Genomic DNA, 24,690 nt, shown 5'->3' on the forward strand with positions numbered 1-24,690 from the left:
TTCACAAATTCCGCCATTGCTTATAGGAAAACATTCTACTGCCTGTACAATACATTCACTAATATTGTTTGGCAACCATGTGCTGATATTGTATCACAGTGGTTTTACAGTTTTTGTGTAGTTTATAGTTTGATTGTACTTGTTGTGAAATTTTATTATGTTATCCTGTCATTAAATGTAATTGCAAAAACTGTTAATATAGCCTGCCCAAGTTGATTCTCTTAGTGACTGTGATATCTAGAACGGATAGACTCTGCTCTATTACATATTATATATATATATATATATATATATTATATATATATATATATATATATATAGTACTACTATACATAGTTTTACAGTAAGTCTGTGATTTTTGTAATTTATTTTATTTATATAAATTTCTGCATTTTTATGACTTGCAGGTTTGACTACAGCGGCGTTATCTTCAGTTGGGATCCAATATGTATGATGCCACCAGACTGGGTTGAAGGCCTGGGTATACAGCCTCTCCCTGACAGAGCAATCCAGCCTTTTTACAGCGTGCTGGTGGAGGATGGCTCCTGTAGTTATGTCGCACAAGGTGAGCAGTTTTGTTGATACCAATTGCACTTTTAGAAAGAGAAAGGGGAGTATAGCAACCATAATATCATTGTATGTCAAACAAAAAAAGATATAAGGATACAAAGTGAAGCTAAATCTACAAATCATTCTGCATTGCTTGGATTTTTATTTTTTTAAACACATGTGCATCATGTATGCCAGTGCACAAGTACACTATATTAACAAAAATATAAGAAATCCGCAAATGTAGGATTTTTTTTTTTTGTATATCATTTTGTGCTACTTGTCCTGATTTCAATTTGCTGTGTGGCCACAGTATTCATTGTACCTACTTGGAGCACAAAATCATTCCCGCCGCTTAAATGCAGAGTCTGATGTGACGGCACAATATATTTGTTGCTGGGTACCAAGCTCTTTGTATTATTTGAATGTCTGTAGCAGAACACATTTTCGGTCTCTTATTAACCATAATTTTATACACCTACATCACTTAAATTTTTTTAATCCATGACCCAAATAACTGTGCGGAGGTCAGTGAGGGCCCCTGTTGAAATGGACATTCAGTGCATAATTAAATGTATCCATTTGTTAAGCTGTTGATAACTTTATTTCTCTGACGTCCTAGTGGATGCTGGGAACTCCGTAAGGACCATGGGGAATAGCGGCTCCGCAGGAGACTGGGCACAACTAAAGAAAACTTTAGGACTACCTGGTGTGCACTGGCTCCTCCAACTATGACCCTCCTCCAGACCTCAGTTAGATTTCTGTGCCCGGCCGAGCTGGATGCACACTAGGAGGCTCTCCTGAGCTCCTAGAAAGAAAGTATATTTTAGGTTTTTTATTTTACAGTGAGAGCTGCTGGCAACAGGCTCACTGCAGCGAGGGACTAAGGGGAGAAGAAGCGAACCTACCTAACTGGTGGTAGCCTGGGCTTCTTAGGCTACTGGACACCATTAGCTCCAGAGGGATAGCACACAGGACCCGACCTCGTCGTCCGGTCCCGGAGCCGCGCCGCCGTCCCCCTTACAGAGCCAGAAGCAAGAAGTGTCCGGAAAATCGGCGGCTGAAGACTTCTGTCTTCTCCAAGGTAGCGCACAGCACTGCAGCTGTGCGCCATTGCTCCTCAGGCACACCACACACTCCGGTCACTGATGGGTGCAGGGCGCTGGGGGGGGGCGCCCTGAGCAGCAATATTAACACCTTGGCTGGCAAAACTGACACCATATATAGCCCTAGAGGTTATATAGGTGTAAATTACCCCTGCCAGATTTACACAAACAGCGGGAGAAAGCCCGCCGAAAAAGGGGCGGAGCCATCTTCCTCAGCACACTGGCGCCATTTTCCCTCACAGCTCCGCTGGAAGGATCGCTCCCTGGCTCTCCCCAGCAGTCCTGCACTACAGAAAGGGTAAAAAAGAGAGGGGGGGCAATAAATTTAGGCGCAGTATATATAATACAAGCAGCTATAGGGGAAAACACTCTGTATAGTGATATCCCTGTGTTATATAGCGCTCTGGTGTGTGCTGGCATACTCCCCCTCTGTCTCCCCAAAGGGCTTTGTGGGGTCCTGTCCTCTGTCAGAGCATTCCCTGTGTGTGTGCTGTGTGTCTGTACTGCTGTGTCGACATGTTTGATGAGGATAATGATGTGGAGGCAGAGCAAATGCCTGTGAATGTGATGTCACCCCCTGCGGGGTCGACACCTGTGTGGATGGACTTATGGAAGGAATTACGTGACAGTGTCAGCTACTTACATAAAAGGTTTGACGACATAGGACAGCCGGCTACTCAGCTTGTGCCTGTCCAAGCGTCTCAAATGTCATCAGGGGCTTTAAAACGCCCGCTACCTCAGATGGCAGACACAGATGTTGACACGGATACCGACTCCAGTGTCGACGACGCCGAGACTAGTGTACCTTCCAATAGGGCCACCCGTTACATGATTGAGGCAATGAAAAATGTATTACACATTTCTGATAGTACCCCAGGTACCACAAAAAAGGGTATTATGTTTGGTGAGAAAAAACTACCAGTAGTTTTTCCTGCATCTGAGGAATTAAATGAGGTGTGTGAGGAAGCGTGGACTTCCCCCGATAAGAAATTGATAATTTCTAAACGGTTATTGGCAGCGTACCCTTTCCCGCCAGAGGATAGGTCACGTTGGGAAACACCCCCTAGGGTAGATAAAGCGCTTACACGTTTATCAAAAAAGGTGGCACTACCGTCTCCAGATACTGACGCCCCAAAAGGAACCTGCTGAGAGAAAGCAGGAGGCTACCCTAAAAGCTATATATACACACACGGGCATTAAATTGCGACCAGCGATTGCATCGGCATGGATGTGCAGTGCTGCTGCTGCGTGGTCAGATTCCCTGTCGGATAATATTGATACTCTGGATAGGGACAATATTTTGCTGACAATAGAGCATATAAAAGACGCTGTCTTATACATGCGTGATGCACAGAGGGATATTTGCCGGCTGGCATCAAAAATAAGCGCAATGTCCATTGCCGCCAGAAGGGGGTTATGGACTCGGCAGTGGTCAGGTGATGCCGATTCAAAAAGGCACAGCATCCGGTAAGTCCACAGCATGACGCTGGGGCTTCACAGGCGGACCCGGGTACGGTGGGGGCCCGTCTCAGAAATTTCAGCGCACAGTGGGCTCTCTCACAGGTGGATCCCTGGATCCTTCAAGTAGTATCTCAGGGGTACAGGCTGGAATTCGAGGCGTCTCCCCCCCCCCCCCCCCCCCCCGCCGTTTCCTAAAATCTGCCGTACCAGCAACTGCCAGGGAGGCAGTGTTGGTGGCTATCCAAAAAACTGTATTCACAGCAAGTGATTGTCAAGGTACCCCTCCTTCAACAAGGAAAGGGTTACTATTCCACAATGTTTGTGGTACCGAAACCGGACGGTTCGGTGAGACCCATCTTAAATTTAAAATCCTTGAACACATATATCAAAAGATTCAAGTTCAAGATGGAATCGCTCAGGGCGGTTATTGCGAGCTTGGACGAGGGGGATTACATGGTATCCCTGGACATCAAGGATGCTTACCTGCATGTCCCCATTTACCATCCTCACCAGGAGTACCTCAGATTTGTGGTACAGGATTGCCATTACCAATTCCAGACACTGCCGTTTGGGCTGTCCACAGCACCGAGGGTGTTTACCAAGGTAATGGCAGAAATGATGATACTCCTTCGAAAAAAGGGCGTTTTAATTATCCCGTAATTGGACGATCTCCTTATAAAGGCGAGGTCCAGGGAGCAGTTGTTGGTCGGGGTAGCACTATCTCGGGAAGTGCTACAACAGCACGGATGGATTCTAAACATTCCAAAGTCACAGCTGGTTCCTACCACACGCCTACTGTTCCTGGGGATGGTTCTGGACACAGTACAGAAAAAAGTGTTTCTCCCGCTGGAGAAAGCCAAGGAGCTGTCATCTCTAGTCAGAGACCTCCTGAAACCAAAACAGGTATCGGTGCATCACTGCACACGAGTCCTGGGAAAAATGGTAGCTTCCTACGAAGCAATTCCATTCGGCAGGTTCCATGCAAGAACCTTTCAGTGGGACCTCTTGGACAAGTGGTCAGGATCGCATCTTCAGATGCATCGGCTGATAACCCTGTCTCCAAGGACCAGGGTATCTCTACTGTGGTGGCTGCAGAGTGCTCATCTTCAAGAGGGCAACAGATTCGGCATACAGGACTGGGTCCTGGTGACAACGGATGCCAGTCTTCGAGGCTGGGGAGCAGTCACACAGGGAAGAAACTTCCAAGGACTTTGGTCAAGTCAGGAGTCGTCCCTACACATAAATATTCTGGAACTGAGGGCCATTTACAATGCCCTAAGTCAGGCAAGACCCCTGCTTCAAAACCAGCCGGTACTGATCCAATCAGACAACATCACGGCAGTCGCCCATGTAAACCGACAGGGCGGCACGAGAAGCAGGATGGCGATGGCAGAAGCCGCAAGGATTCTCCGATGGGCGGAAAATCACGTCTTAGCACTGTCAGCAGTGTTCATTCCGGGAGTGGACAACTGGGAAGCAGACTTCCTCAGCAGACACGACCTACACCCGGGAGAGTGGGGACTTCATCCAGAAGTCTTCCAACTGATGGTAAACCGTTGGGAAAGGCCACAGGTGGACATGATGGCGTCCCGCCTAAACAAAAAACTAGAGAGATATTGCGCCAGGTCAAGGGACCCTCAGGCGATAGCTGTGGACGCTCTAGTGACACCGTGGGTGTACCAATCGGTTTATGTGTTCCCTCCTCTGCCTCTCATACCAAAGGTACTGATAATAATAAGAAAACAAGGAGTAAGAACGATACTCGTGGTTCCGGATTGCCAAGAAGAGCTTGGTACCCAGAACTGCAAGAAATTATATCAGAGGACCCATGGCCTCTACCGCTCAGACAGGATCTGCTACAGCAGGGGCCCTGTCTGTTCCAAGACTTACCGCGGCTGCGTTTGATGGCATGGCGGTTGAATACCGGATCCTAAAGGAAAAGGGCATTCCGGAGGAAGTCGTTCCTACGCTGATAAAAGCCAGGAAAGAAGGAACCGCAAACCATTATCACCGTATTTGGCGAAAATATGTTGCGGGGTGTGAGGCCAGGAAGGCCCCAACAGAAGAATTTCAGCTGGGTCGATTTCTGCACTTCCTACAGTCAGGAGTGACTATGGGCCTAAAATTGGGTTCCATTAAGGTCCAGATTTCGGCTCTGTCCATTTTCTTCCAGAAAGAACTGGCTTCACTACCTGAAGTTCAGACATTTGTAAAGGGAGTGCTGCATATTCAGCCCCCTTTTGTGCCTCCAGTGGCACCTTGGGATCTCAACGTGGTGTTGAGTTTCCCAAAATCACATTGGTTTGAGCCACTAAAAACCGTGGATCTGAAATATCTCACGTGGAAAGTGGTCATGTTATTGGCCTTGGCTTCGGCCAGGCGTGTATCAGAATTGGTGGCTTTGTCATATAAAAGCCCTTATCTGATTTTCCATATAGATAGGCCAGAATTGAGGACTCGTCCTCAGTTTCTCCCTAAGGTGGTATCAGCTTTTCACTTGAACCAACCTATTGTAGTGCCTGCGGCTACTAGGGACTTGGAGGATTCCAAGTTACTGGACGTAGTCCGGGCCCTGAAAATATATGTTTCCAGGACGGCTGGAGTCAGGAAAACTGACTCGCTATTTATCCTGTATGCACCCAACAAACTGGGTGCTCCTGCTTCTAAGCAGACTATTGCTCGCTGGATTTGTAGCACAATTCAGCTGGCGCATTCTGCGGCTGGACTGCCGCATCCTAAATCAGTAAAAGCCCACTCCACGAGGAAGGTGGGCTCATCTTGGGCGGCTGCCCGAGGGGTCTCGACTTTACAACTTTGCCGAGCTGCTACTTGGTCAGGGGCAAACACGTTTGCTAAATTCTACAAATTTGATACCCTGGCTGAGGAGGACCTTGAGTTCTCTCATTCGGTGCTGCAGAGTCATCCGCACTCTCCCGCCCGTTTGGGAGCTTTGGTATAATCCCCATGGTCCTTACGGAGTTCCCAGCATCCACTAGGACGTCAGAGAAAATAAGATTTTACTCACCGGTAAATCTATTTCTCGTAGTCCGTAGTGGATGCTGGGCGTCCATCCCAAGTGCGGATTGTCTGCAATACTTGTATATAGTTATTGTTATGAGCCATCTGTTTAGAGGCTCAGTTATGTTTCATACTGTTAACTGGGTATAGTATCACGAGTTATACGGTGTGATTGGTGTGGCTGGTATGAGTCTTACCCGGGATTCAAAATCCTTCCTTATTGTGTCAGCTCTTCCGGGCACAGTATCCTAACTGAGGTCTGGAGGAGGGTCATAGTGGGAGGAGCCAGTGCACACCAGGTAGTCCTAAAGTTTTCTTTAGTTGTGCCCAGTCTCCTGCAGAGCCGCTATTCCCCATGGTCCTTACGGAGTTCCCAGCATCCACTACGGACTACGAGAAATAGATTTACCGGTGAGTAAAATCTTATTTAAATATGCTGTGGAAACTAAGATGAGCTAGAATACGGTCAAGTTAAAAGTAGCTCCTCCCACATATTTAGGGCAGTCTTTTGATTGGCTGTGATGTAAGCCAAGAAGCAGATTTTATGCAAACAGTTGATTTACTAAGCAAAAAGACAGTTGTCAGTGCATGTCTTCACTTGCAAATCGTTATAAATGGCAAAATCGAAGTATTTTGGTATTGGTTCACATTTGGATCAAAATACTTAAACCTTCAGCAGTTTCTGAATGTTTTACCTTAACATTAGTGCATAAATTAACAGTGATTTGCAGATGTACTACCATCAGCCATTACATTAAAAACACTGACAGGTGAAGTGAATAACATTTGATCATCTTGTTACAATGCACCTGTCAAGAGGTGGAATATATTGGGCAGTAAGTGAACAGACGGTTTTTGAAGTTGAAGTATTGGAAACAGGAAAAATGGGCAAACGTAAGGATCTGATCGACTTTGACAAGGGCCAAACCATCAGAACTTCACCATAGAGCAGTGGAAGAATGTGGCCTTGTTTGATAATTACGTTTTATTTTACATCATGTGGATGGCCAGGTGTGTGTACATTCTGTACCTGCAGAAGCGATCTCGCCATGATGCACAGAGGGAAGAAGGCAAGCCGGTGAAGGCAGTGTGATGCTCTGAACAATATTCTGCTGTGAAATGTTGGATCCTGCCCTTCATGTGGGTGTTACTTTGACACGTACCGCCTACTTAAACATTGTTGCAGATTAAGTACACCCTTTCATGTCAATGGTATTCCTTTGCGGCAGTGGCCTCTTCAGCAGGTTAATACGCCCTCCCACACTACACAAATTTTTTAGGAATGGTGTGAGGAACATGGCAAAGTTCAAGGTGTTGACTTGGGTTCCAAAATCTGGAGAAGGTGCTGGGAAAAGAGGTCCGAGCCATTGAGGCCCCACCTCGCAGCTCTGACCTACAAACTAAGGGGTATATGCAATTCACGGCGAATCGCGGCAATTTTTCGCCGTTTATTAATTCGACTAAATTCGCCAGGTGAATTCCGGAAGGTGGCTTCCGGAATTCACCATATTCAATGAAAAACGGATTCGCCAGAGTCGCGGGCGAAAATCGGCCGATTTGGCGGATTTTGCAGCGATTTTAAAAAACGGTAAAAAACGGGAAAAACCCGGGAAAAAAATGGCGTGGGGTCCCCCCTCCAAAGCATAACCAGCCTCGGGCTCATCGAGCTGGTCCTGGTTCTAAAAATCCGGGGGAAAATTGGCCAGGGATCCCCCGTATTTTTAAAACCAGCACCGGGCTCTGCGCCTGGTGCTGGTGCCAAAAATACGGGGGACAAAAAGAGTAGGGGTCCCCCGTATTTTTAACACCAGCATCGGGCTCCACTAGCTGGACAGATAATGCCACAGCCGGGGGTCACTTTTATGCCGTGCCCTGCGGCCGTGGCATTAAATATCCAACTAGTCACCCCTGGCCGGGGTACCCTGGGGGAGTGGGGACCCCTTCAATCAAGGGTTCCCCCCCCCCCCCCAGCCACCCAAGGGCCAGGGGTGAAGCCCGAGGCTGTCCCCCCCCATCCAATGGGCTGCGGATGGGGGGGCTGATAGCCTTTTGTGATAATAAAAAGATATTGTTTTTTCCAGTAGTACTACAAGTCCCAGCAAGCCTCCCCCACAAGCTGGTACTTGGAGAACCACAAGTACCAGCATGCGGGAGAAAAACGGGCCCGCTGGTACCTGTAGTACTACTGGGGAAAAAATACCCCAAATAAAACAGGACACACACACCGTGACAGTAAAACTTTATTACACACTACCGACACACACATACTTACCTATGTTGACACGCCGACTGCCACGGTCTCCGACGATCCGAGGGTACCTGTGAAAAAATGATACTCACCTTCCAGCGTCCAGAGATAAATCCACGTCCAGAGAGATAAATCCACGTACTTGTAAAAAAAAAAGAAAACGCAAATACCCGCTCCATACCGGACTAGAAAGGGGTCCAATGCTTTCACATCAGACCCCTTTCTCCCGAATGCCGGGACATCACGTGACTCCTGTCACTGAAGTCCCTTCAGCCAATCAGGAAGCGCTACTTCCGTGGCGCTCACCTGATTGGCTGTGCGCTGTCTGTACTGTGACAGCACATCGCAAAGCCGCTCCATTACTTTCAATGGTGGGAACTTTGCGGGTAGCGGTGGGGTCACCCGCCGGTCAGCCGCTGACCGGCGGGTGACCTTACCGCTAGCCGCTAAGTTCCCACCATTGAAAGTAATGGAGCGGCTTTGCGATGTGCTGTCACAGTACAGACAGCGCACAGCCAATCAGGTGAGCGCAACGAAGTTGCGCTTCCTGATTGGCTTAGAGACCTTTCTGTGACAGCTGTCACTGACAGGTCTCATTCGTGGAAAGGTGTCCCATGTGTCAGCATGGGACCCCTTTCAGTCCGGCATGGAGCGGGTGTTCGGTTTGTTTTTTTGCCAAGTACGTGGATTTATCTCTGGACCATGGCTGAGGTGAGTATATTGATCTTTTCTTTTCAGGTATCCGTGGATTCTACATGGAGAAGAGGACCGATGTCGGCGTGTGAACATAGGTAAGTATGTGTGTGTCGACGTATGAAATAAAGTTTTACTGTCGACGGTGTGTGTGTCCTGTTTTTATTTGGGTATTTTTTTCCCAGTAGTACTACAGGTACCAGTGGGCCCGTTTTTCTCCCGCATGCTGGTACTTGTGGTTCTCCAAGTACCAGCTTGCGGGGGAGGCTTGCTGGGACTTGTAGTACTACTGGAAAAAACAATATCTTTTTATTATCACAAAAGGCTATCAGCCCCCCCATCCGCAGCCCATTGGATGGGGGGGACAGCCTCGGGCTTCACCCCTGGCCTTTGGGTGGCTGGGGGGGGGGGACCCCTTGATTGAAGGGGTCCCCACTCCCCCAGGGTACCCCGGCCAGGGGTGACTAGTTGGATATTTAATGCCACGGCCGCAGGGCACGGCATAAAAGTGACCCCCGGCTGTGGCATTATCTGTCCAGCTAGTGGAGCCCGATGCTGGTGTTAAAAATACGGGGGACCCCTACTCTTTGTCCCCCGTATTTTTGGCACCAGCACCAGGCGCAAAGCCCGGTGCTGGTTTTAAAAATACGGGGGATCCCCTGTCAATTTTTTCCCCGCATTTTTAGAACCAGGACCAGCTCGAAGAGCCCGAGGCTGGTTATGCTTTAAAGGGGGGACCCCACGCCATTTTTTTTTATGATTTCACCGTTCCAGCATAAAAAAAAAAAAAAAAAAAAAAATAATATTTTAAAAAATATATAAATAATATTTGTGCCTCCAAAAAAAAAAAAAAAAAGTACCTAATCCCTTCTAATATAAATAGATCTGCTATTCCCCAAAAAAAAACACAAAAAAAAACATGTTTAAAAATGTTTTATTTGTTTTCACCCTCCAAAGTGTGGCGGATTGAAAATGACGAATTTGCTGTCTAAAAGCACTGCTGTCGAATTTCCAAACTTGAATTGAATATGCTTTGGTCGAATTGCAGCACTTGTATCATTGCAGAAAAGTCGAATTTGCAAAAATTCGAATTTCAAAAAGTCGAATTTTGAAAGTCCGTTTTTTGGTCGGAAAGCACTGAATTGCATAGGCGATTTTTTTTTTTGGTCGAAAATGACCCGAAATTCGACAATTTCGGGAATTCGACCGCAATTGCATATACCCCTAAGTGTTTTATTAAATAACCTATTTTCTGCCACTCCACCCTGAATTTACAAATGTCTGTCCACAAGAAGGATGGCATAGTCAAGGAAACACTTGGGAAATATGGTCTGTTTATCAAGAACGCCTACACACTGCAAGATATCAGGAGATGGAGGCTAAGATTTTCTGTTTTTGCTGAACAGATAATCTAAAGCTGGGTACACACTAGACAACATGCACAGGAACAATATCTGCTCACGATTTTCTTTGAACTCCCCGGAGTTCCAGACAAATGACATCGTGCATACACAATGAGCAATATTACAAATGACAAAACGATATACACGAGTCGTACGATACTCCCAAATTGTTGGAGTTCTGCCTAATTTACATACTGGGCAGGCGTTTCAGAAGGGGTGGTCGTCCATCGTTGGTAGCATACGCACTTCATGATTTGCTCCTAGTCGTTAGCGACATTGTATTGCATATACTAACGACAGGGATGGTCGCTAGCAGCCCACGGGAGCTCTCATCGCTAGTGATATAGTGCATACACACTGAATGATATTACGAAATTATTGTAACGACCGGTCGTTATTGCCAGGTTTGTTTAAAATATCATCTAGTACCTAGCATGTTTGTGGTCATGATTTTCCCGGTTTATCAGCGAAACACATAAATGTTTTTTAATACACGCTATACAATAAAACAGGCCTAGCACCCAATTATTGGCAAATTGGAATAGTGTGTACCTAGCTATACAGGAGAGGACATCTTAAGATTGTCGAGTCGATGCCGCAGTGGGTCAGAGCTGTCTTGGTAGCACGAGGCGGATTTACATAATATTAGACAAATGGTTTTGATGTTATGGCTGATGGTTGTATTTCAGTTCTATATTTAAATTACTGTGATAGCAGTGTTCCTGTCCCCCTGTCTGAAGCCCCCAGGAAATGATTACCTGACCCTTTGTAAAGTCTTATGATACAAACCTCAGTAATGCCGGTTTGCAATACATACAGTATGTGTTCTGTTGGTTACATGCTTTCAGATTCTGCCTTAGTCTCTGCCATTTTCTTCTGTTTGTTTCCTTATTTTCTTGTTAATTCTTTTTCTTTATTGAATCCTAGAAAATCTTGAACCACATCCAGCTCCAGAACAAATCCTGCACCCAGACATTGGCCTTTACTTCTCAGAATTTGCAGGAAATCATTATATTCCTAATAAAGAACTACAGGTTCAATACCCAGAAGATACTGACTTCATCAATCAACAACTTCCCCAGCTGGAACTATGAATTAATGTTTAAACAAAGCATTACTGTTAATTGTATTAATATACTATTTAATTTATTATATATGCACATATATAGGGGCATAGTCAATAGGAGTCGGATCCATTCCGACATGCAGTTGTCTGAATGGATCCGACAACCCCTATTCAATGGACGGCCAAATCCAACTGTCTGATTTGGCCGTCCTGTCAGGCCGCTGCTGTCAGCGGCTGCGGATGCGCTGACAGCAGCGCCCAGGGGAGCAGAGATCGGCGGCCGTGAGCGAGAGGGGCTGGCTGCAGGGGACATGTGTGGAGCGCAGGAGGAGCTGGCAGCAGGAAGAGAGGTGCTGCGGGAGGAGCATTGATCGGCAGTAGGTGCTGGCAGCGGGGGGACATGTCTGCGGGGGGAGGAGCTGCAGGGAGAGAGGTGCGCTGGCCGTGGGCGGCCAGGCACCTCTCTCCCTGCAGCGCCTCCCCACGCCGCAGACATGTCCCCCCGCACGCAGCCAGCTCTCCCCGCCGGCCGTCGATCTCGGCTCCCCCCACCGCCCGCAGCACCGCTCCTCTCCTCACCTCAATCCGACTTGTTTTCAAATTGGATTGAGTTTGTCGGAAAAAAGGCCAAAACCTGTCGAATTTGGCCCCGTTTCCGACAGAAGCACGTGTATCGGCGTCTATTCCGCCGATCCACGTGTTTTCTGACAAGTCGGGAATTCCCGACTTGTCTGAAAAAATCAGCCCCTATTGAATAGGTCGGAACCTCTTCCGACCTATTTCTGTCGGAAGCTGCCGTCTTTCCGACAAGACTGCAGCTTCCGACAGTTATTGAATACAGCCCAAAATGTTAAACCTTTTTATTTCAGATGGTAGCAGTATCTTGTACAAGCACTTGTTAAATAGGTTGCATTACAGCGGACATTTTGTATTCACAGCTTAGGTTCGGTTTCCATGAATGGTGCTCATAATATAGGAACATCAACATTCCATTGTGTAAGATTAAACACCCTTTCACAGCATGGTAAAGAGTAGTGCAACTAATAAACAACTACATAGTTTAATCATAATAGAACATTCATTAAACAATGTGGACCTTGACTTAATGGGGCATATCGCAAGATTAATTAACAGCATTATATCTTTTTTTCTTTTAATTACCTAATCGGGAACAAATATGTAATGCATTGTGTTGCACTTTTTGTGTAATTATTATATATTTGTAAATAGACAATTTGATGAGCCTGTTAGCTTTGTTACTGTATGGCAATACTAGCTGAATACCCGTGCTTCGCTGCAGAATTTCAAGTATTTCCGTGTGTGAAACTTTAATTTTGAAGGACTTCCTGGTAAACTACATTTTTAGTCTTTCCTTCAGGCTGGAGAATGGCCAGGCTGTCAGAGGAGCTGACTCTAGAACAGGCAACAAACAACTGGCCATGGGAGAAGCAGTCACTCCTCAGATCCACACCAGCCACTTTCAAACTCTGCTTTGTTAATGGTCATGGCGTAGCAGACCTTTACCGGGTACTGCAGAATTTATTTAAAAAACACTTATCCCCCCTTTGGGGGTGGAATTTTGACAAATCCCTTCTTAGGGGGGTACTCCATTTTTGTCGGAAACTGCTGTCTTGTCGGAAAGACGGCCATTTCCAACAGGTTTAGGTCGGAAGGGGTTCTGACCTATTCAGTGCACCTTGTTTTTTTCCGACAATCTGGGAAATCCGACTTGTCAGAAACCTGTCTGTAAGCCGCCGATCAACGTGTATTGTCGGAAGCGCGGCCAAACCAGACAGGTTTTAGCCCCGTTTCCAACAATGTCAAGCCGACTTTAAAAAAAAGTCGGATTGGCATTGTCTGGAACGGGCCAAACCTGTCTGGTTTGGCCGGGCATTGAATACTCACATGTCGGATCCTTTCCGTCAGAAAGGATCCAACATGAATTGAATACACCCCTTAGTGGGTGAATACGTCACAAAACAAAGCTACTTTCCAAATTTCAAGTTCCTAGTCCTCATGTTTCCAGAGATTTTGTGATGAGTCACTGATGCCGCTTTCACATCTCCAATACCGGATCCCACCCGGGAATTGGAAATGGGTCCTTCCCGGATGGGATCCGGCATTGGAGACTCTGTGCTGCCACTGCTGGCTTTCCGACTCGGCAATATGCCGGGTCGGTTGCCATAGCAGCCGGGGGGCAGAGCTGGCAGCGGGGGTGGAGGCGGCGCTGGGAGATGAGCTCATTTCTGCGCCGCCTCTCCCTATGCTGTGAATGGGTACCGGGTAGCATCGACCCGGGAACCCATTCACACTGCACCTGACCTGGTATTCAACCCGGGTATAACCCTTCTTATTACTCGGGTTGAATTACCGAGTCAGACGACAAGGGAATTCTCCAAGGCCCTTATACATCGCACACTGACCCGTCCAGGTCGATACCGGGTTATTTTTGTGATGTGAAAGGGGTATGAGTCAGTCAGTGGTATTTGGCTTTTATATATGTAGATGGAATGGTATGGAATTTGTTATTTTGTTATTATTTTGTTTTCTTGTTTTGTACAGCTTGTCTTACCTTTATCTGAGGCTCTGCTGGTTTTGTAACTCACAAAGGGCAGTTTTAAAATGGCACTGGAGAGGGGTGTGTGAGCAGGTGAGCCAATCACATGCCACAGTTGGCCTTCTTGTTTTTAATGTATACAGATATGCAACTTTAAAATATATATTAAAAAAAATAATGAAATGTTAGCTTAGTTTCTCTTCAAATAAAATAAAATAAGAGTCTGTCCTTTGCGATCTGTCTTATTCATTTGCCAGTATTGGACTTTGCCAACAATCTAAAATTGGTAAAGTGACTCCTCCCATTCAGAAGCCAATGAATCATAGATTACATCCTGTCAGATGTGTGTCTGTGTTTTGTTTACCATACAGGTGAAGGAAATACTCAATCACACTACTTGAGACCAAGAAACAAGAGTAAACCTTGCACTATACCTCAAGGTCTCATAAGGCCAGATAGGTGTAATGCGCAAATGGCAGTGCATCCTTTACACTGTATGATATCCCACTAAAAAGCCCTCTCCACCCTCTTAGAGTATCTCAGTCTAATGGTCTTACTATGCAGACGAAATCTTGATTTCGCCTACTCTTTGGGAAGAAACACTGCCTAGCTCTTCCTATTGGCTGATGCACCGTCTTCTCCAGATTGTGCACTATGGCATAAATCTCAGCGTACCTCTGAAAATTGGGGTCCGCAGCACCACCGAAAGGGTGTTTGTTCTTTGTATACATATTGTGTAAGGCTTGAACTACATATGGCTGCATAGTATATATAATTGGGACAAGTGTATTCAACTTAAAATTGAAAATACAACTGTTTTAAGTTAAAAATGCATTAAAGTTGATTAGTTGACTTTCCTTTCTGATAAAATGCTATTGTTACATAGTTCCCCAGAACAAGAGTCTGAAATCAATCAAATATAACAATCTTGAACAAGATTAGCATTGCTTCCTGATCATTTAATGGCAACTAGATCAATTTTGTGAAGTAATTGCTGTTTCGTTATATGCTATTTATTGTTCTCATTACGCAGTTTAGTAAGAATGAGACTCTTCATTTTACATACAGTTAGTGAATCTGCAGTTACCATCCCTTTTGGTGAGGAATTCCTTTGCCTAACAAACACTAAACATAGAGAAATTCAAATGTTTGAAATCTCCCCCAAAGACCTCCTTTCCACTGTCCCAATGGGGATGTAGTCATTAGGTCGATATTAACTTTAACATTCATAGGGGGAGATTCAATTGTTTGAAAAGTCAGTTGGGTGTCTGTTTTTTCCTATCTAATAGACAGGAAAAAAACAGACACCCAACTGACTTTTCAAACATTTGAATTCCCCCCATAATGTCATCTGTTATGATGTTGACATTGTTAAAATGTTGACCTTGTGAAATGTCAACATTGGAGTTAGGCTTCGGGATGCGAGGGTTAGGCACTGGTGGCTTACGGTTAGTCTATGGAGGGGGTTCGGTTGATTAGGGTTAAGCACTAGAGCAGGGTTGCTTAACATGCAGCCATGCAAGTGTTGTGGAGCTAAACATCCCAGCAAGCCCTGCCACAGTTTTTCTATTAGGGAATCCTAAAACTTTAGCAGGTCATGCTTTTATGTGTAGTTGCACAACAGCTGCACTAGAGGAAGAGTTAGGGGTTAGGTATTGGGCAGATATACACACCAGAATGCCGCTCCATCAGCTGAAAGTCACATGACTGCCCGGACTTAGTAGACGCCGCTGGAGCTACAGCACCTGTCAGGAGCATGTAACTCATGGCTAGCCCACCAGGGAAGATATGTCGACATTGTAACATTATGACATTTCATCAGTGTCTACATGATGAATGTCGACATTCTCATGCAGTCATAAATACACTCATCTCAAAACTTGTCTGTATGCTCCCATCACATTTCTAAACCACAACATCTTAGTTATAGACTAGTCACTAATGCCTAAAATGACTTGCCTGTATACATAGAAAAACACTGGGCAGATAGTTACTCCAGAGCTAGCAGATAACCACAACGTCGGAGCGGAAGGCTTATTAATAGACCAGAGTTGATCCGGGACACACTAATGGCCATTTAGTGCAATGGCTAATTAAAAAAAGTTTCAGTAAAGCACATGGAGGGCTCTTTGCTTTCATGCTATTAAAGTTGTACTGAAACTGAGGGCCCATGTTACATGACAGCAAAAGCTTGCTCCAGAACGGCAGAGGTTCAGTTATTCTAAATGGTGAAGGACCACTATGGTTACAAACAGCTGCCTGTTTTAAGATATCTTCAGTGACTACGTTTTTTGTGCATAGCTCCGCCCCTGACACTGCTAAGCCCCGTTTTTGTTTTGTTTTTTATTGTTCCGTGGCCCAGCCAGCACATTTCAGTGGTCAAAATTTGATTGGGTACCAGAAATGTGTGCAAGGCAGCTTTAACAGATCTGCATTCCCAAAAGGTGTCACCATACCAAATACAGTATTTCAAAACAAAGAAGTGGGGAATGTATTCCTGTATAGGTGCCCTATTAATACAATTTCACAGTAACTAAAAAGATAATTATATACTGTACATTCCTTATGTATACTACTTCTCTGAAATCTTCTTATTAGATGGCTCTTCTGAAGTCTCAATCAGGTGTACTCCGGTCTCAAGCGATTTGTTTAGGGAAAACATGAAACAGGAGGAAGATAATGCGTAGTAATGTTTAAAATAGTTCAAACTATACTTCCACCAATTTAAAGCAACAGGTGGATATCATTATGATCCTTGGTTTATATGGCACCACAAGGGATCCATAGTGCCCATTACACAGTACATAATAAAATGAGCAAACAAGAAAACAGCACTTATAAGTACAGGACTAAATAGGACAGGTATAGAAAACCCGGGGTTAGGTGCCATCAAAGGGAGTATGGAGTATAAGAAAAGGAAAGGCACATGAGGAAAGAAGTCCCTGTTCTTGCGAGCTTACAATCTAAAACAGTCTTTCCCAACCTCGGTCCTCAAGGCACGCTAACAGTCCTGGTTTTAGTGCTATCCCTGCTTGAACACAGGTGACTTAATTAGTACCTCAGTTATTTTGATTTAACCATCTGTGCTGAAGCCTGGATATCACTAAAACCTGCACTGTTGGTGTGCCTTGAGGACCGCGGTTGGGAATGCTTGATCTAAAAGGTGAGGGGCTAACAGACCGGAGTGACACAGAAGGAGTAAATATAACTTGATGATGCAGTTATATCAGAAGGGAGCGTACCCCAACTCAGAAAAAGCCCCAGTTTGATGTGTTTAAAGGTATCTTTATTCTTCTAATTCTTAGGTGACCACCACCACCTTAATGAGAAAAGGTGCGTACCAAACTCACTTTAGAAGCTGTGTAAATAGTGCCTATCAAGGTACTGTATCTTTATCTTTATATCTATGGTTCTTGTGATGATGTGTACCACACTCACGGATTCAATGAGACTAAGACTCCTATCTGGGTTTCTTTTAATCCACCGTAATGACCCCAATCACTCGCCACGCTTCTGACAAGGTGCCTCGCTCCATTGCCGCTGTGCTCGACACAGGTGACTATTCCCATTTGTAGTCCACGTGGATGGTGTGGGGGAGTGGGGGGGGGGAGGAAAAAAACGGTCTACCTTAAGCACTGTAACTTCTGCATGTTGACCTTTTGTACCTGTGCATGTCGACCATATGGGGTTGACCTAGCATCCGGAACCCAATATGGAATACATAGGTCTTGTTGACATTCATAATGTTGAATTAATTTGGTAAAGTATTGAATATTTTAGAAAAACTCTGCTATATTCGAAAGCATTTTTTCTAAAGACTGGTTCTCTGTAATGGTGGATAAAATATATCTTCAGTCCCAAATTTGTATATACGTATTAAAATTGATGGCACTTCTTTGTGTCGCCCTGATGACGTATACAAGTATGAATGGTTCATATTCTCTTGAGGGCGCTGCACAATGTGCTGGATCTATACAAATAGATAATGATGATATTGCTCGAACCTGTTTCTTTAAGTCAAAAAATGTAGTGTTCAGTGTACCACTATAACTTACTATATAAACCATATATCTTTAGGTTTACGTATTGAGCAACTAGACATGTTTGTTTCAAATCCTGCCACTTCATGCGTGTATGCTACTGTTCATTCATATGTAATTAACAAAAGTTACTACTATATGTCCACAAGGAACAAAAATAAATATTCTAAAATTAAAATCTTTGCTTCAATTACTGAATATTTTGGTCAGGGTCTACTTTATTTGTATTATTCTGCTTTAAGTATAAATAATTGTATTCCTTTCCAACACATTGACTCCTATATAAATACAGTAATTGAAAGCTTACAAGAGGCTCTCATATGATGCATAAATATGATACATACTTACAGTGATGATGTACAGTTAGCTTCGGGCATTCCATGCAACCAATCACTGCTCATTGGACAGCCGGCGGCACCCCCATCCCGCAGATGTAGATATTAGCAGCAGCTCTCTCCTTCTCTTTGTACACTGTACACCACGTGGCTGCTCCTGTGTAAAAAAATGTAAAGTTGCGATGGTACGATCATCTGTTGACTTGTATATTGGTTACTGATGGTATGAAAAAATCAGTTTTTAAAAGTATAATCTTTGTAAAGATATATAATTTGTTATAGATAAAATACGTACTGTGGAGTACATGTTAAATAAATGTTCTTAAACTAATTCTATAATTTAAAAAAATCACTGAGGTTTTTTTTTTAAATACTAGCCAGTTAAGTGGTTAAGAGACAGATTTTGTGTAGGCAAAACCAAATCGGTACACTCCGCTACCACCTTGTCCCAAACCCACTGCAGAGGAGAAGACCGGGATTTGTAATGGGGAGGGATCCAAGTCTGGATCCCTAATGAGTAATCGCAACACCCTGCTCTCTCCAGATCAACCCAGGACTTATGGACAAGCGGGTAGACTCAGTCCGTAAGTTGGGTGAGAATGGCAGCCTCATGGTAACCAGACCGCTCTTGAATTTTGAAAGTCATTGGAGAGTTGGCAATAATGAGTTAGGGCAGTGGTATAATTTTAATCGCTATCAGGCACCCCAACAAGAGCCTAGAGCGTGTAAAGGCAGTAAGTTGGCTCAGCAACGGAGGGATGTTATCATCAAATATATTTGTGATACAAGGGAGAATGTGAATACCTTGATAAGGGAGACAATGTTTTATTGTTTTAAACCTGAAGATTGGTGACTACCTCCACTATTCTTACTTCACAATCAACTTGTAATAATCTTATGGAGTACACCAGTGGTATGTCCTCTTTAGGCTGGGACCTGGTGACTTGCATTGAAATCACTTATTAGTTCAATCTGAAAGAACCTGTTTTATTTTTTGTTTTTCTCCACCATACGCTGTTATTTGGAGGGTCACCCTTTTCATAAGAATGAGATCCCATTCAGAAACCTAGTAGTCATTGTCAGACTGGCTCACTGGGGTGCCCTGGCATTACGCTTCCTACTGTAGAGTGGTGAGACTCGCAGTATCTTCAGTAATGCTGAGTTGCATGGATCTTTTAAAATAAGTATTGCACAGGTGGGGGATGGATTGAACCATTATTGTAGAACATTAGATATGGCTGCACAAATCGCTTTTCAGGTAAGGTTCAGGCAACCTATGCTCTATAGATTTTGTACAACTGAATCCCAGCATGTCCTGCTACTCTCAGGAAGGACATGCTGGACCATGCAGCTTTACAATACCTGAAGAACCAGACATCAGTACAAACAATAAGACTGATACTTTATCCTGATTTCTCTGACGTCCTAAGTGGATGCTGGGACTCCGTAAGGACCATGGGGGGAATAGCGGCTCCGCAGGAGACTGGGCACAACTAAAGAAAGCTTTAGGACTACCTGGTGTGCACTGGCTCCTCCCTCTATGACCCTCCTCCAGACCTCAGTTAGAATCTTGTGCCCGGCTGAGCTGGATGCACACTAGGGGCTCTCCTGAGCTCCTAGAAAAGAAAGTATAATTTTAGGTTTTTTATTTTCAGTGAGATCTGCTGGCAACAGACTCACTGCTACGAGGGACTAAGGGAGAAGAAGCGAACCTACCTGCTTGCAGCTAGTTTGGGCTTCTTAGGCTACTGGACACCATTAGCTCCAGAGGGATCGAACACAGGACCCGACCTCGATCGTCCGGTCCCGGAGCCGCGCCACCGTCCCCCTTACAGAGCCAGAAGCAAGAAGATGGTTCTGGAAATCGGCGGCAGAAGACTTCGGTCTTCAACAAGGTAGCGCACAGCACTGCAGCTGTGCGCCATTGCTCCTCATGCACACCTCACACTCCGGTCACTGATGGGTGCAGGGCGCTGGGGGGGGGGGGCGCCCTGAGCAGCAATATTAAACACCTTGGCTGGCATAAAACCACATAATATAGTCCTAGAGGCTATATATGTGAAAAATACCCCTGCCAGATATCCTTAAAAAAGCGGGAGAAGTCCGCCGAAAAAGGGGCGGAGCTATCTCCCTCAGCACACTGGCGCCATGTTTCCCTCACAGCTCCGCTGGAGGGATCGCTCCCAGGCTCTCCCCTGCAGTTTCAAGACTACAAAGGGTAAAAAAGAGAGGGGGGGCACTAAATGTAGGCGCAGTAGTATACATATAAGCAGCTATAAGGGAAAATCACTCAGTTATGGTGTTAATCCCTGTGTTATATAGCGCTCTGGTGTGTGCTGGCATACTCTCTCTCTGTCTCCCCAAAGGGCTTTGTGGGGTCCTGTCCTCAGTCAGAGCATTCCCTGTGTGTGTGCGGTGTGTCGGTACGGCTGTGTCGACATGTTTGATGAGGAGGCTTATATGGAGGCGGAGCAGAGGCCGATAAATGTGATGTCACCCCCTGCGGGGCCGACACCTGAGTGGATGGATAGGTGGAAGGTATTAACCGACAGTGTCAACTCCTTACATAAAAGGCTGGATGACGTAACAGCTGTGGGACAGCCGGCTTCTCAGCCCGCACCTGCCCAGGCGTCTCAAAGGCCATCAGGGGCTCAAAAACGCCCGCTACCTCAGATGGCAGACACAGATGTCGACACGGAGTCTGACTCCAGTGTCGACGAGGTTGAGACATATACACAATCCACTAGGAACATCCGTTGCATGATCTCGGCAATGAAAAATGTGTTACACATTTCTGACTAACTCAAATACCATAAAAAAAAAAAAAAAAGGGGTTTTATGTTTGGGGAGAAAAAGCAGCCAGTGTTTTGTTCCCCCATCAGATGAGTGAATGATGTGTGTGAAGAAGCGTGGGTTCCCCCGATAAGAAACTGGTAATTTCTAAAAAGTTACTGATGGCGTACCCTTTCCCGCCAGAGGATAGGTTACGTTGGGAGATATCCCCTAGGGTGGATAAGGCGCTCACGCATTTGTCAAAAAAAGGTGGCACTGCCGTCTTAGGATACGGCCACTTTGAAGGAGCCTGCTGATAAAAAGCAGGAGGCTATCCTGAAGTCTGTATATACACACTCAGGTACTATACTGAGACCTGCAATTGCCTCAGCATGGATAGTGCTGCTGCAGCGTGGTCTATTACCCTGTCAGGACAGGGATACTATTTTGCTAACCATAGAGCATATTAAAGACGTCGTCTTATATATGAGGGATGCACAGAGGGATATTTGCCGGCTGGCATCCAGAATTAATGCAATGTCCATTCTGCCAGGAGAGTATTAGGGACCCGGCAGTGGACAGGCGATGCTGACTTTAGAAGGCACATGAAGATTCTGCCTTATAAGGGTGAGGAATTGTTTGGGGATGGTCTCTGGGACCTCGTATCCACAGCAACAGCTGGGAAGAAAATTTTTTACCTCAGGTTTCCTCACAGCCTAGGAAAGCACCGTATTATCAGGTACAGTCCTTTCGGCTTCAGAAAAGCAAGCGGGTCAAAGGCGCTTCCTTTCTGCACAGAGACAAGGGAAGAGGGAAAAAGCTGCACCAGACAGCCAGTTCCCAGGATCAAAAATCTTCCCCTGCTTCCTCTGAGTCCACCGCATGACGCTGGGGCTCCACAGGTGGAGCCAGGTGCGGTGGGGGCGCGTCTCGGGAACTTCAGCGACCAGTGGGCTCGCTCACAGGTGGATCCCTGGGTTCTGCAAGTAGTATCACAGGGATACAAGCTGGAGTTCGAGGCGACTCCCCCTCGCCGTTACCTCAAATCAGCCTTGCCTGCTGCCCTCGAGAGGTAGTACTGGCGGCAATTCACAAGCTGTACTTCCAGCAAGTGATAATCTAGGTTCCCCTCCTTCAACAAGGCCGGGGTTACTATTCCACAATGTTTGTGGTACCGAAACCAGACGGTTCGGTAAGACCCATTCTAAAATTGAAATCCTTGAACACTTATATACGAAGGTTCAAGTTCAAAATGGAATCGCTCAGGGCGGTTATTGCAAGCCTGGAGTATCACGGGACATCAAGGATGCTTACCTGCATGTCCCCATTTACCCTCCTCACCAGGAGTACCTCAAAATTGTGGTACAGGACTGTCATTACCAATTCCAGACATTGCCGTTGGTCTGTCCCCGGCACCGAGGGTATTTACCAAAGTAATGGCCGAAATGATAATACTCCTTCGAAAAAAGGGAGTTATAATTATCCCGTACTTGGACGATCTCCTTATAAAGGCGAGGTCCAGGGAGCAGTTGTTGGTCGGGGTAGCACTATCTCGGGAAGTGCTACAACAGCACGGATGGATTCGGAATATTCCAAAGTCGCAGCTGGTTCCTACGATGCGTCTACTGTTCCTGGGTATGGTTCTGGACACAGAACAGAAAAAAGTGTTTCTCCTGGAGGAGAAGGCCAAGGAGTTGTCATCTCTAGTCAGAGACCTCCTAAAACAAATACAGGTGTCGGTGCATCAATGCACGCGAGTCCTGGGAAAGATGGTAGCTTCTTACGAAGAAATTCCATTTGGCAGGTTCCATGCAAGGATCTTCCAGTGGGATCTGTTGGACAAGTGGTCCGGGTCGCATCTTCAGATGCATCGACTGATAACCCTGTCTCCAAGGGCCAGGGTGTCGCTGTTGTGGTGGCTGCAGAGTGCTCATCTTCTAGAGGGCCGCAGATTCGGCATACAGGACTGGGTCCTGGTGACCACGGATGCCAGCCTTCGAGGCTGGGGGGCAGTCACACAGGGAAGAAACTTCCAAGGACTATGGTCGAGTCAGGAGACTTCCCTACACATAAATATTCTGGAACTAAGGGCCATTCACAATGCCCTAAGTCAGGCTAGACTCCTGCTTCAACACCAGCCGGTGCTTATCCAGTCAGACAACATCACGGTGGTCGCCCATGTAAACCAACAGGGCGGCACAAGAAGCAGGATGGCGATGGCAGAAGCCACAAGGATTTTCCGATGGGCGGAAAATCATGTGTTAGCACTGTCAGCAGTGTTCATTCCCGGAGTGGACAACTGGGAAGCAGACTCTCAGCAGGCACGACCTCCACCTGGGAGAGTGGGGACTTCATCCAGAAGTCTTCCAAATGATTGTACACCATTGGGAAAGGCCACAGGTGGACATGATGGCGTCCCGCCTCAACAAAAAGCTAAAAAGATATTGCGCCAGGTCAAGGGACCCTCAGGCGATAGCTGTGGACGCTCTGGTAACACCGTGGGTGTACCAGTCGGTGTATGTGTTCCCTCCTCTGCCTCTCATACCCAAGGTACTGAGAATAATAAGAAGGAGAGGAGTAAGAACTATACTCGTGGTTCCGGATTGGCCAAGAAGAGCTTGGTACCCCAAACTTCAAGAAATGATCTCAGAGGACCCATGTCCTCTGCCGCTCAGACAGGACCTGCTGCAGCAGGGGCCCTGCCTGTTCCAAGACTTACCGCGGCTGTGTTTGACGGCATGGCGGTTGAACACCGGATCCTAAAGGAAAAAGGCATTCCGGAGGAAGTCATTCCTACGCTGATTAAGGCTAGGAAAGATGTGATCGCAAAATATTATCACCGCATATGGCGAAAATATGTTGCTTTGTGTGAGGCCAGGAAGGCCCCAACGGAGGAATTTCAACTGGGTCGATTTCTGCACTTCCTACAGTCAGGAGTGACTATGGGCCTAAAATTGGGTTCCATTAAGGTCCAGATTTCGGCTCTGTACATTTTCTTCCAAAAAGAACTGGCTTCACTGCCTGAAGTTCAGACTTTTGTTATTCAGCCCCGTTTTGTGCCTCCAGTGGCACCGTGGGATCTCAACGTGGTGTTGGATTTCCTGAAGTCGCATTGGGTTGAGCCACTTAAATCTGTAGAGCTAAAATACCTCACGTGGAAAGTGGTCATGCTGTTGGCCTTGGCGTCGGCCAGGCGGGTATCAGAATTGGCGGCTTTGTCATGCAAAGGCCCTTATCTGATTTTTTCATATGGATAGGGCGGAATTGAGGACTCGTTCCCAATTCCTTCCTAAGGTGGTATCAGCTTTTCATGTGAACCAACCTTTTGTGGTGCCTGCGGCTACTTGGGACTTGGAGGACTCCAAGTTACTGGACGTAGTCAGGGCCCTGAAAATATATGTTTCCAGGACGGCTGGAGTCAGGAAAACTGACTCGCTATTTA

The 24,690-nt window shown here is 45.9% G+C and overlaps 1 protein-coding gene across 1 annotated transcript in view; it reads left to right on the top strand.

The window, feature by feature from the left end:
- The window catches only part of FBXO21 (F-box protein 21), a 135,575-nt gene extending 123,622 nt beyond the window's left edge, over positions 1-11,953 (top strand). Inside the window, exons 11-12 of the mRNA XM_063964337.1 lie at positions 408-565; positions 11,406-11,953. Coding sequence (XP_063820407.1) covers positions 408-565; positions 11,406-11,572 — 325 coding nt within the window. The 3' untranslated portion in view covers positions 11,573-11,953. The remainder of the gene's footprint in view (positions 1-407; positions 566-11,405) is intronic.
- Positions 11,954-24,690: the final 12,737 nt, after the last annotated feature.

This window comes from Pseudophryne corroboree, chromosome 1 (assembly GCF_028390025.1).
Source record: "Pseudophryne corroboree isolate aPseCor3 chromosome 1, aPseCor3.hap2, whole genome shotgun sequence".
NCBI classification, from domain to species: domain Eukaryota; kingdom Metazoa; phylum Chordata; class Amphibia; order Anura; family Myobatrachidae; genus Pseudophryne; species Pseudophryne corroboree.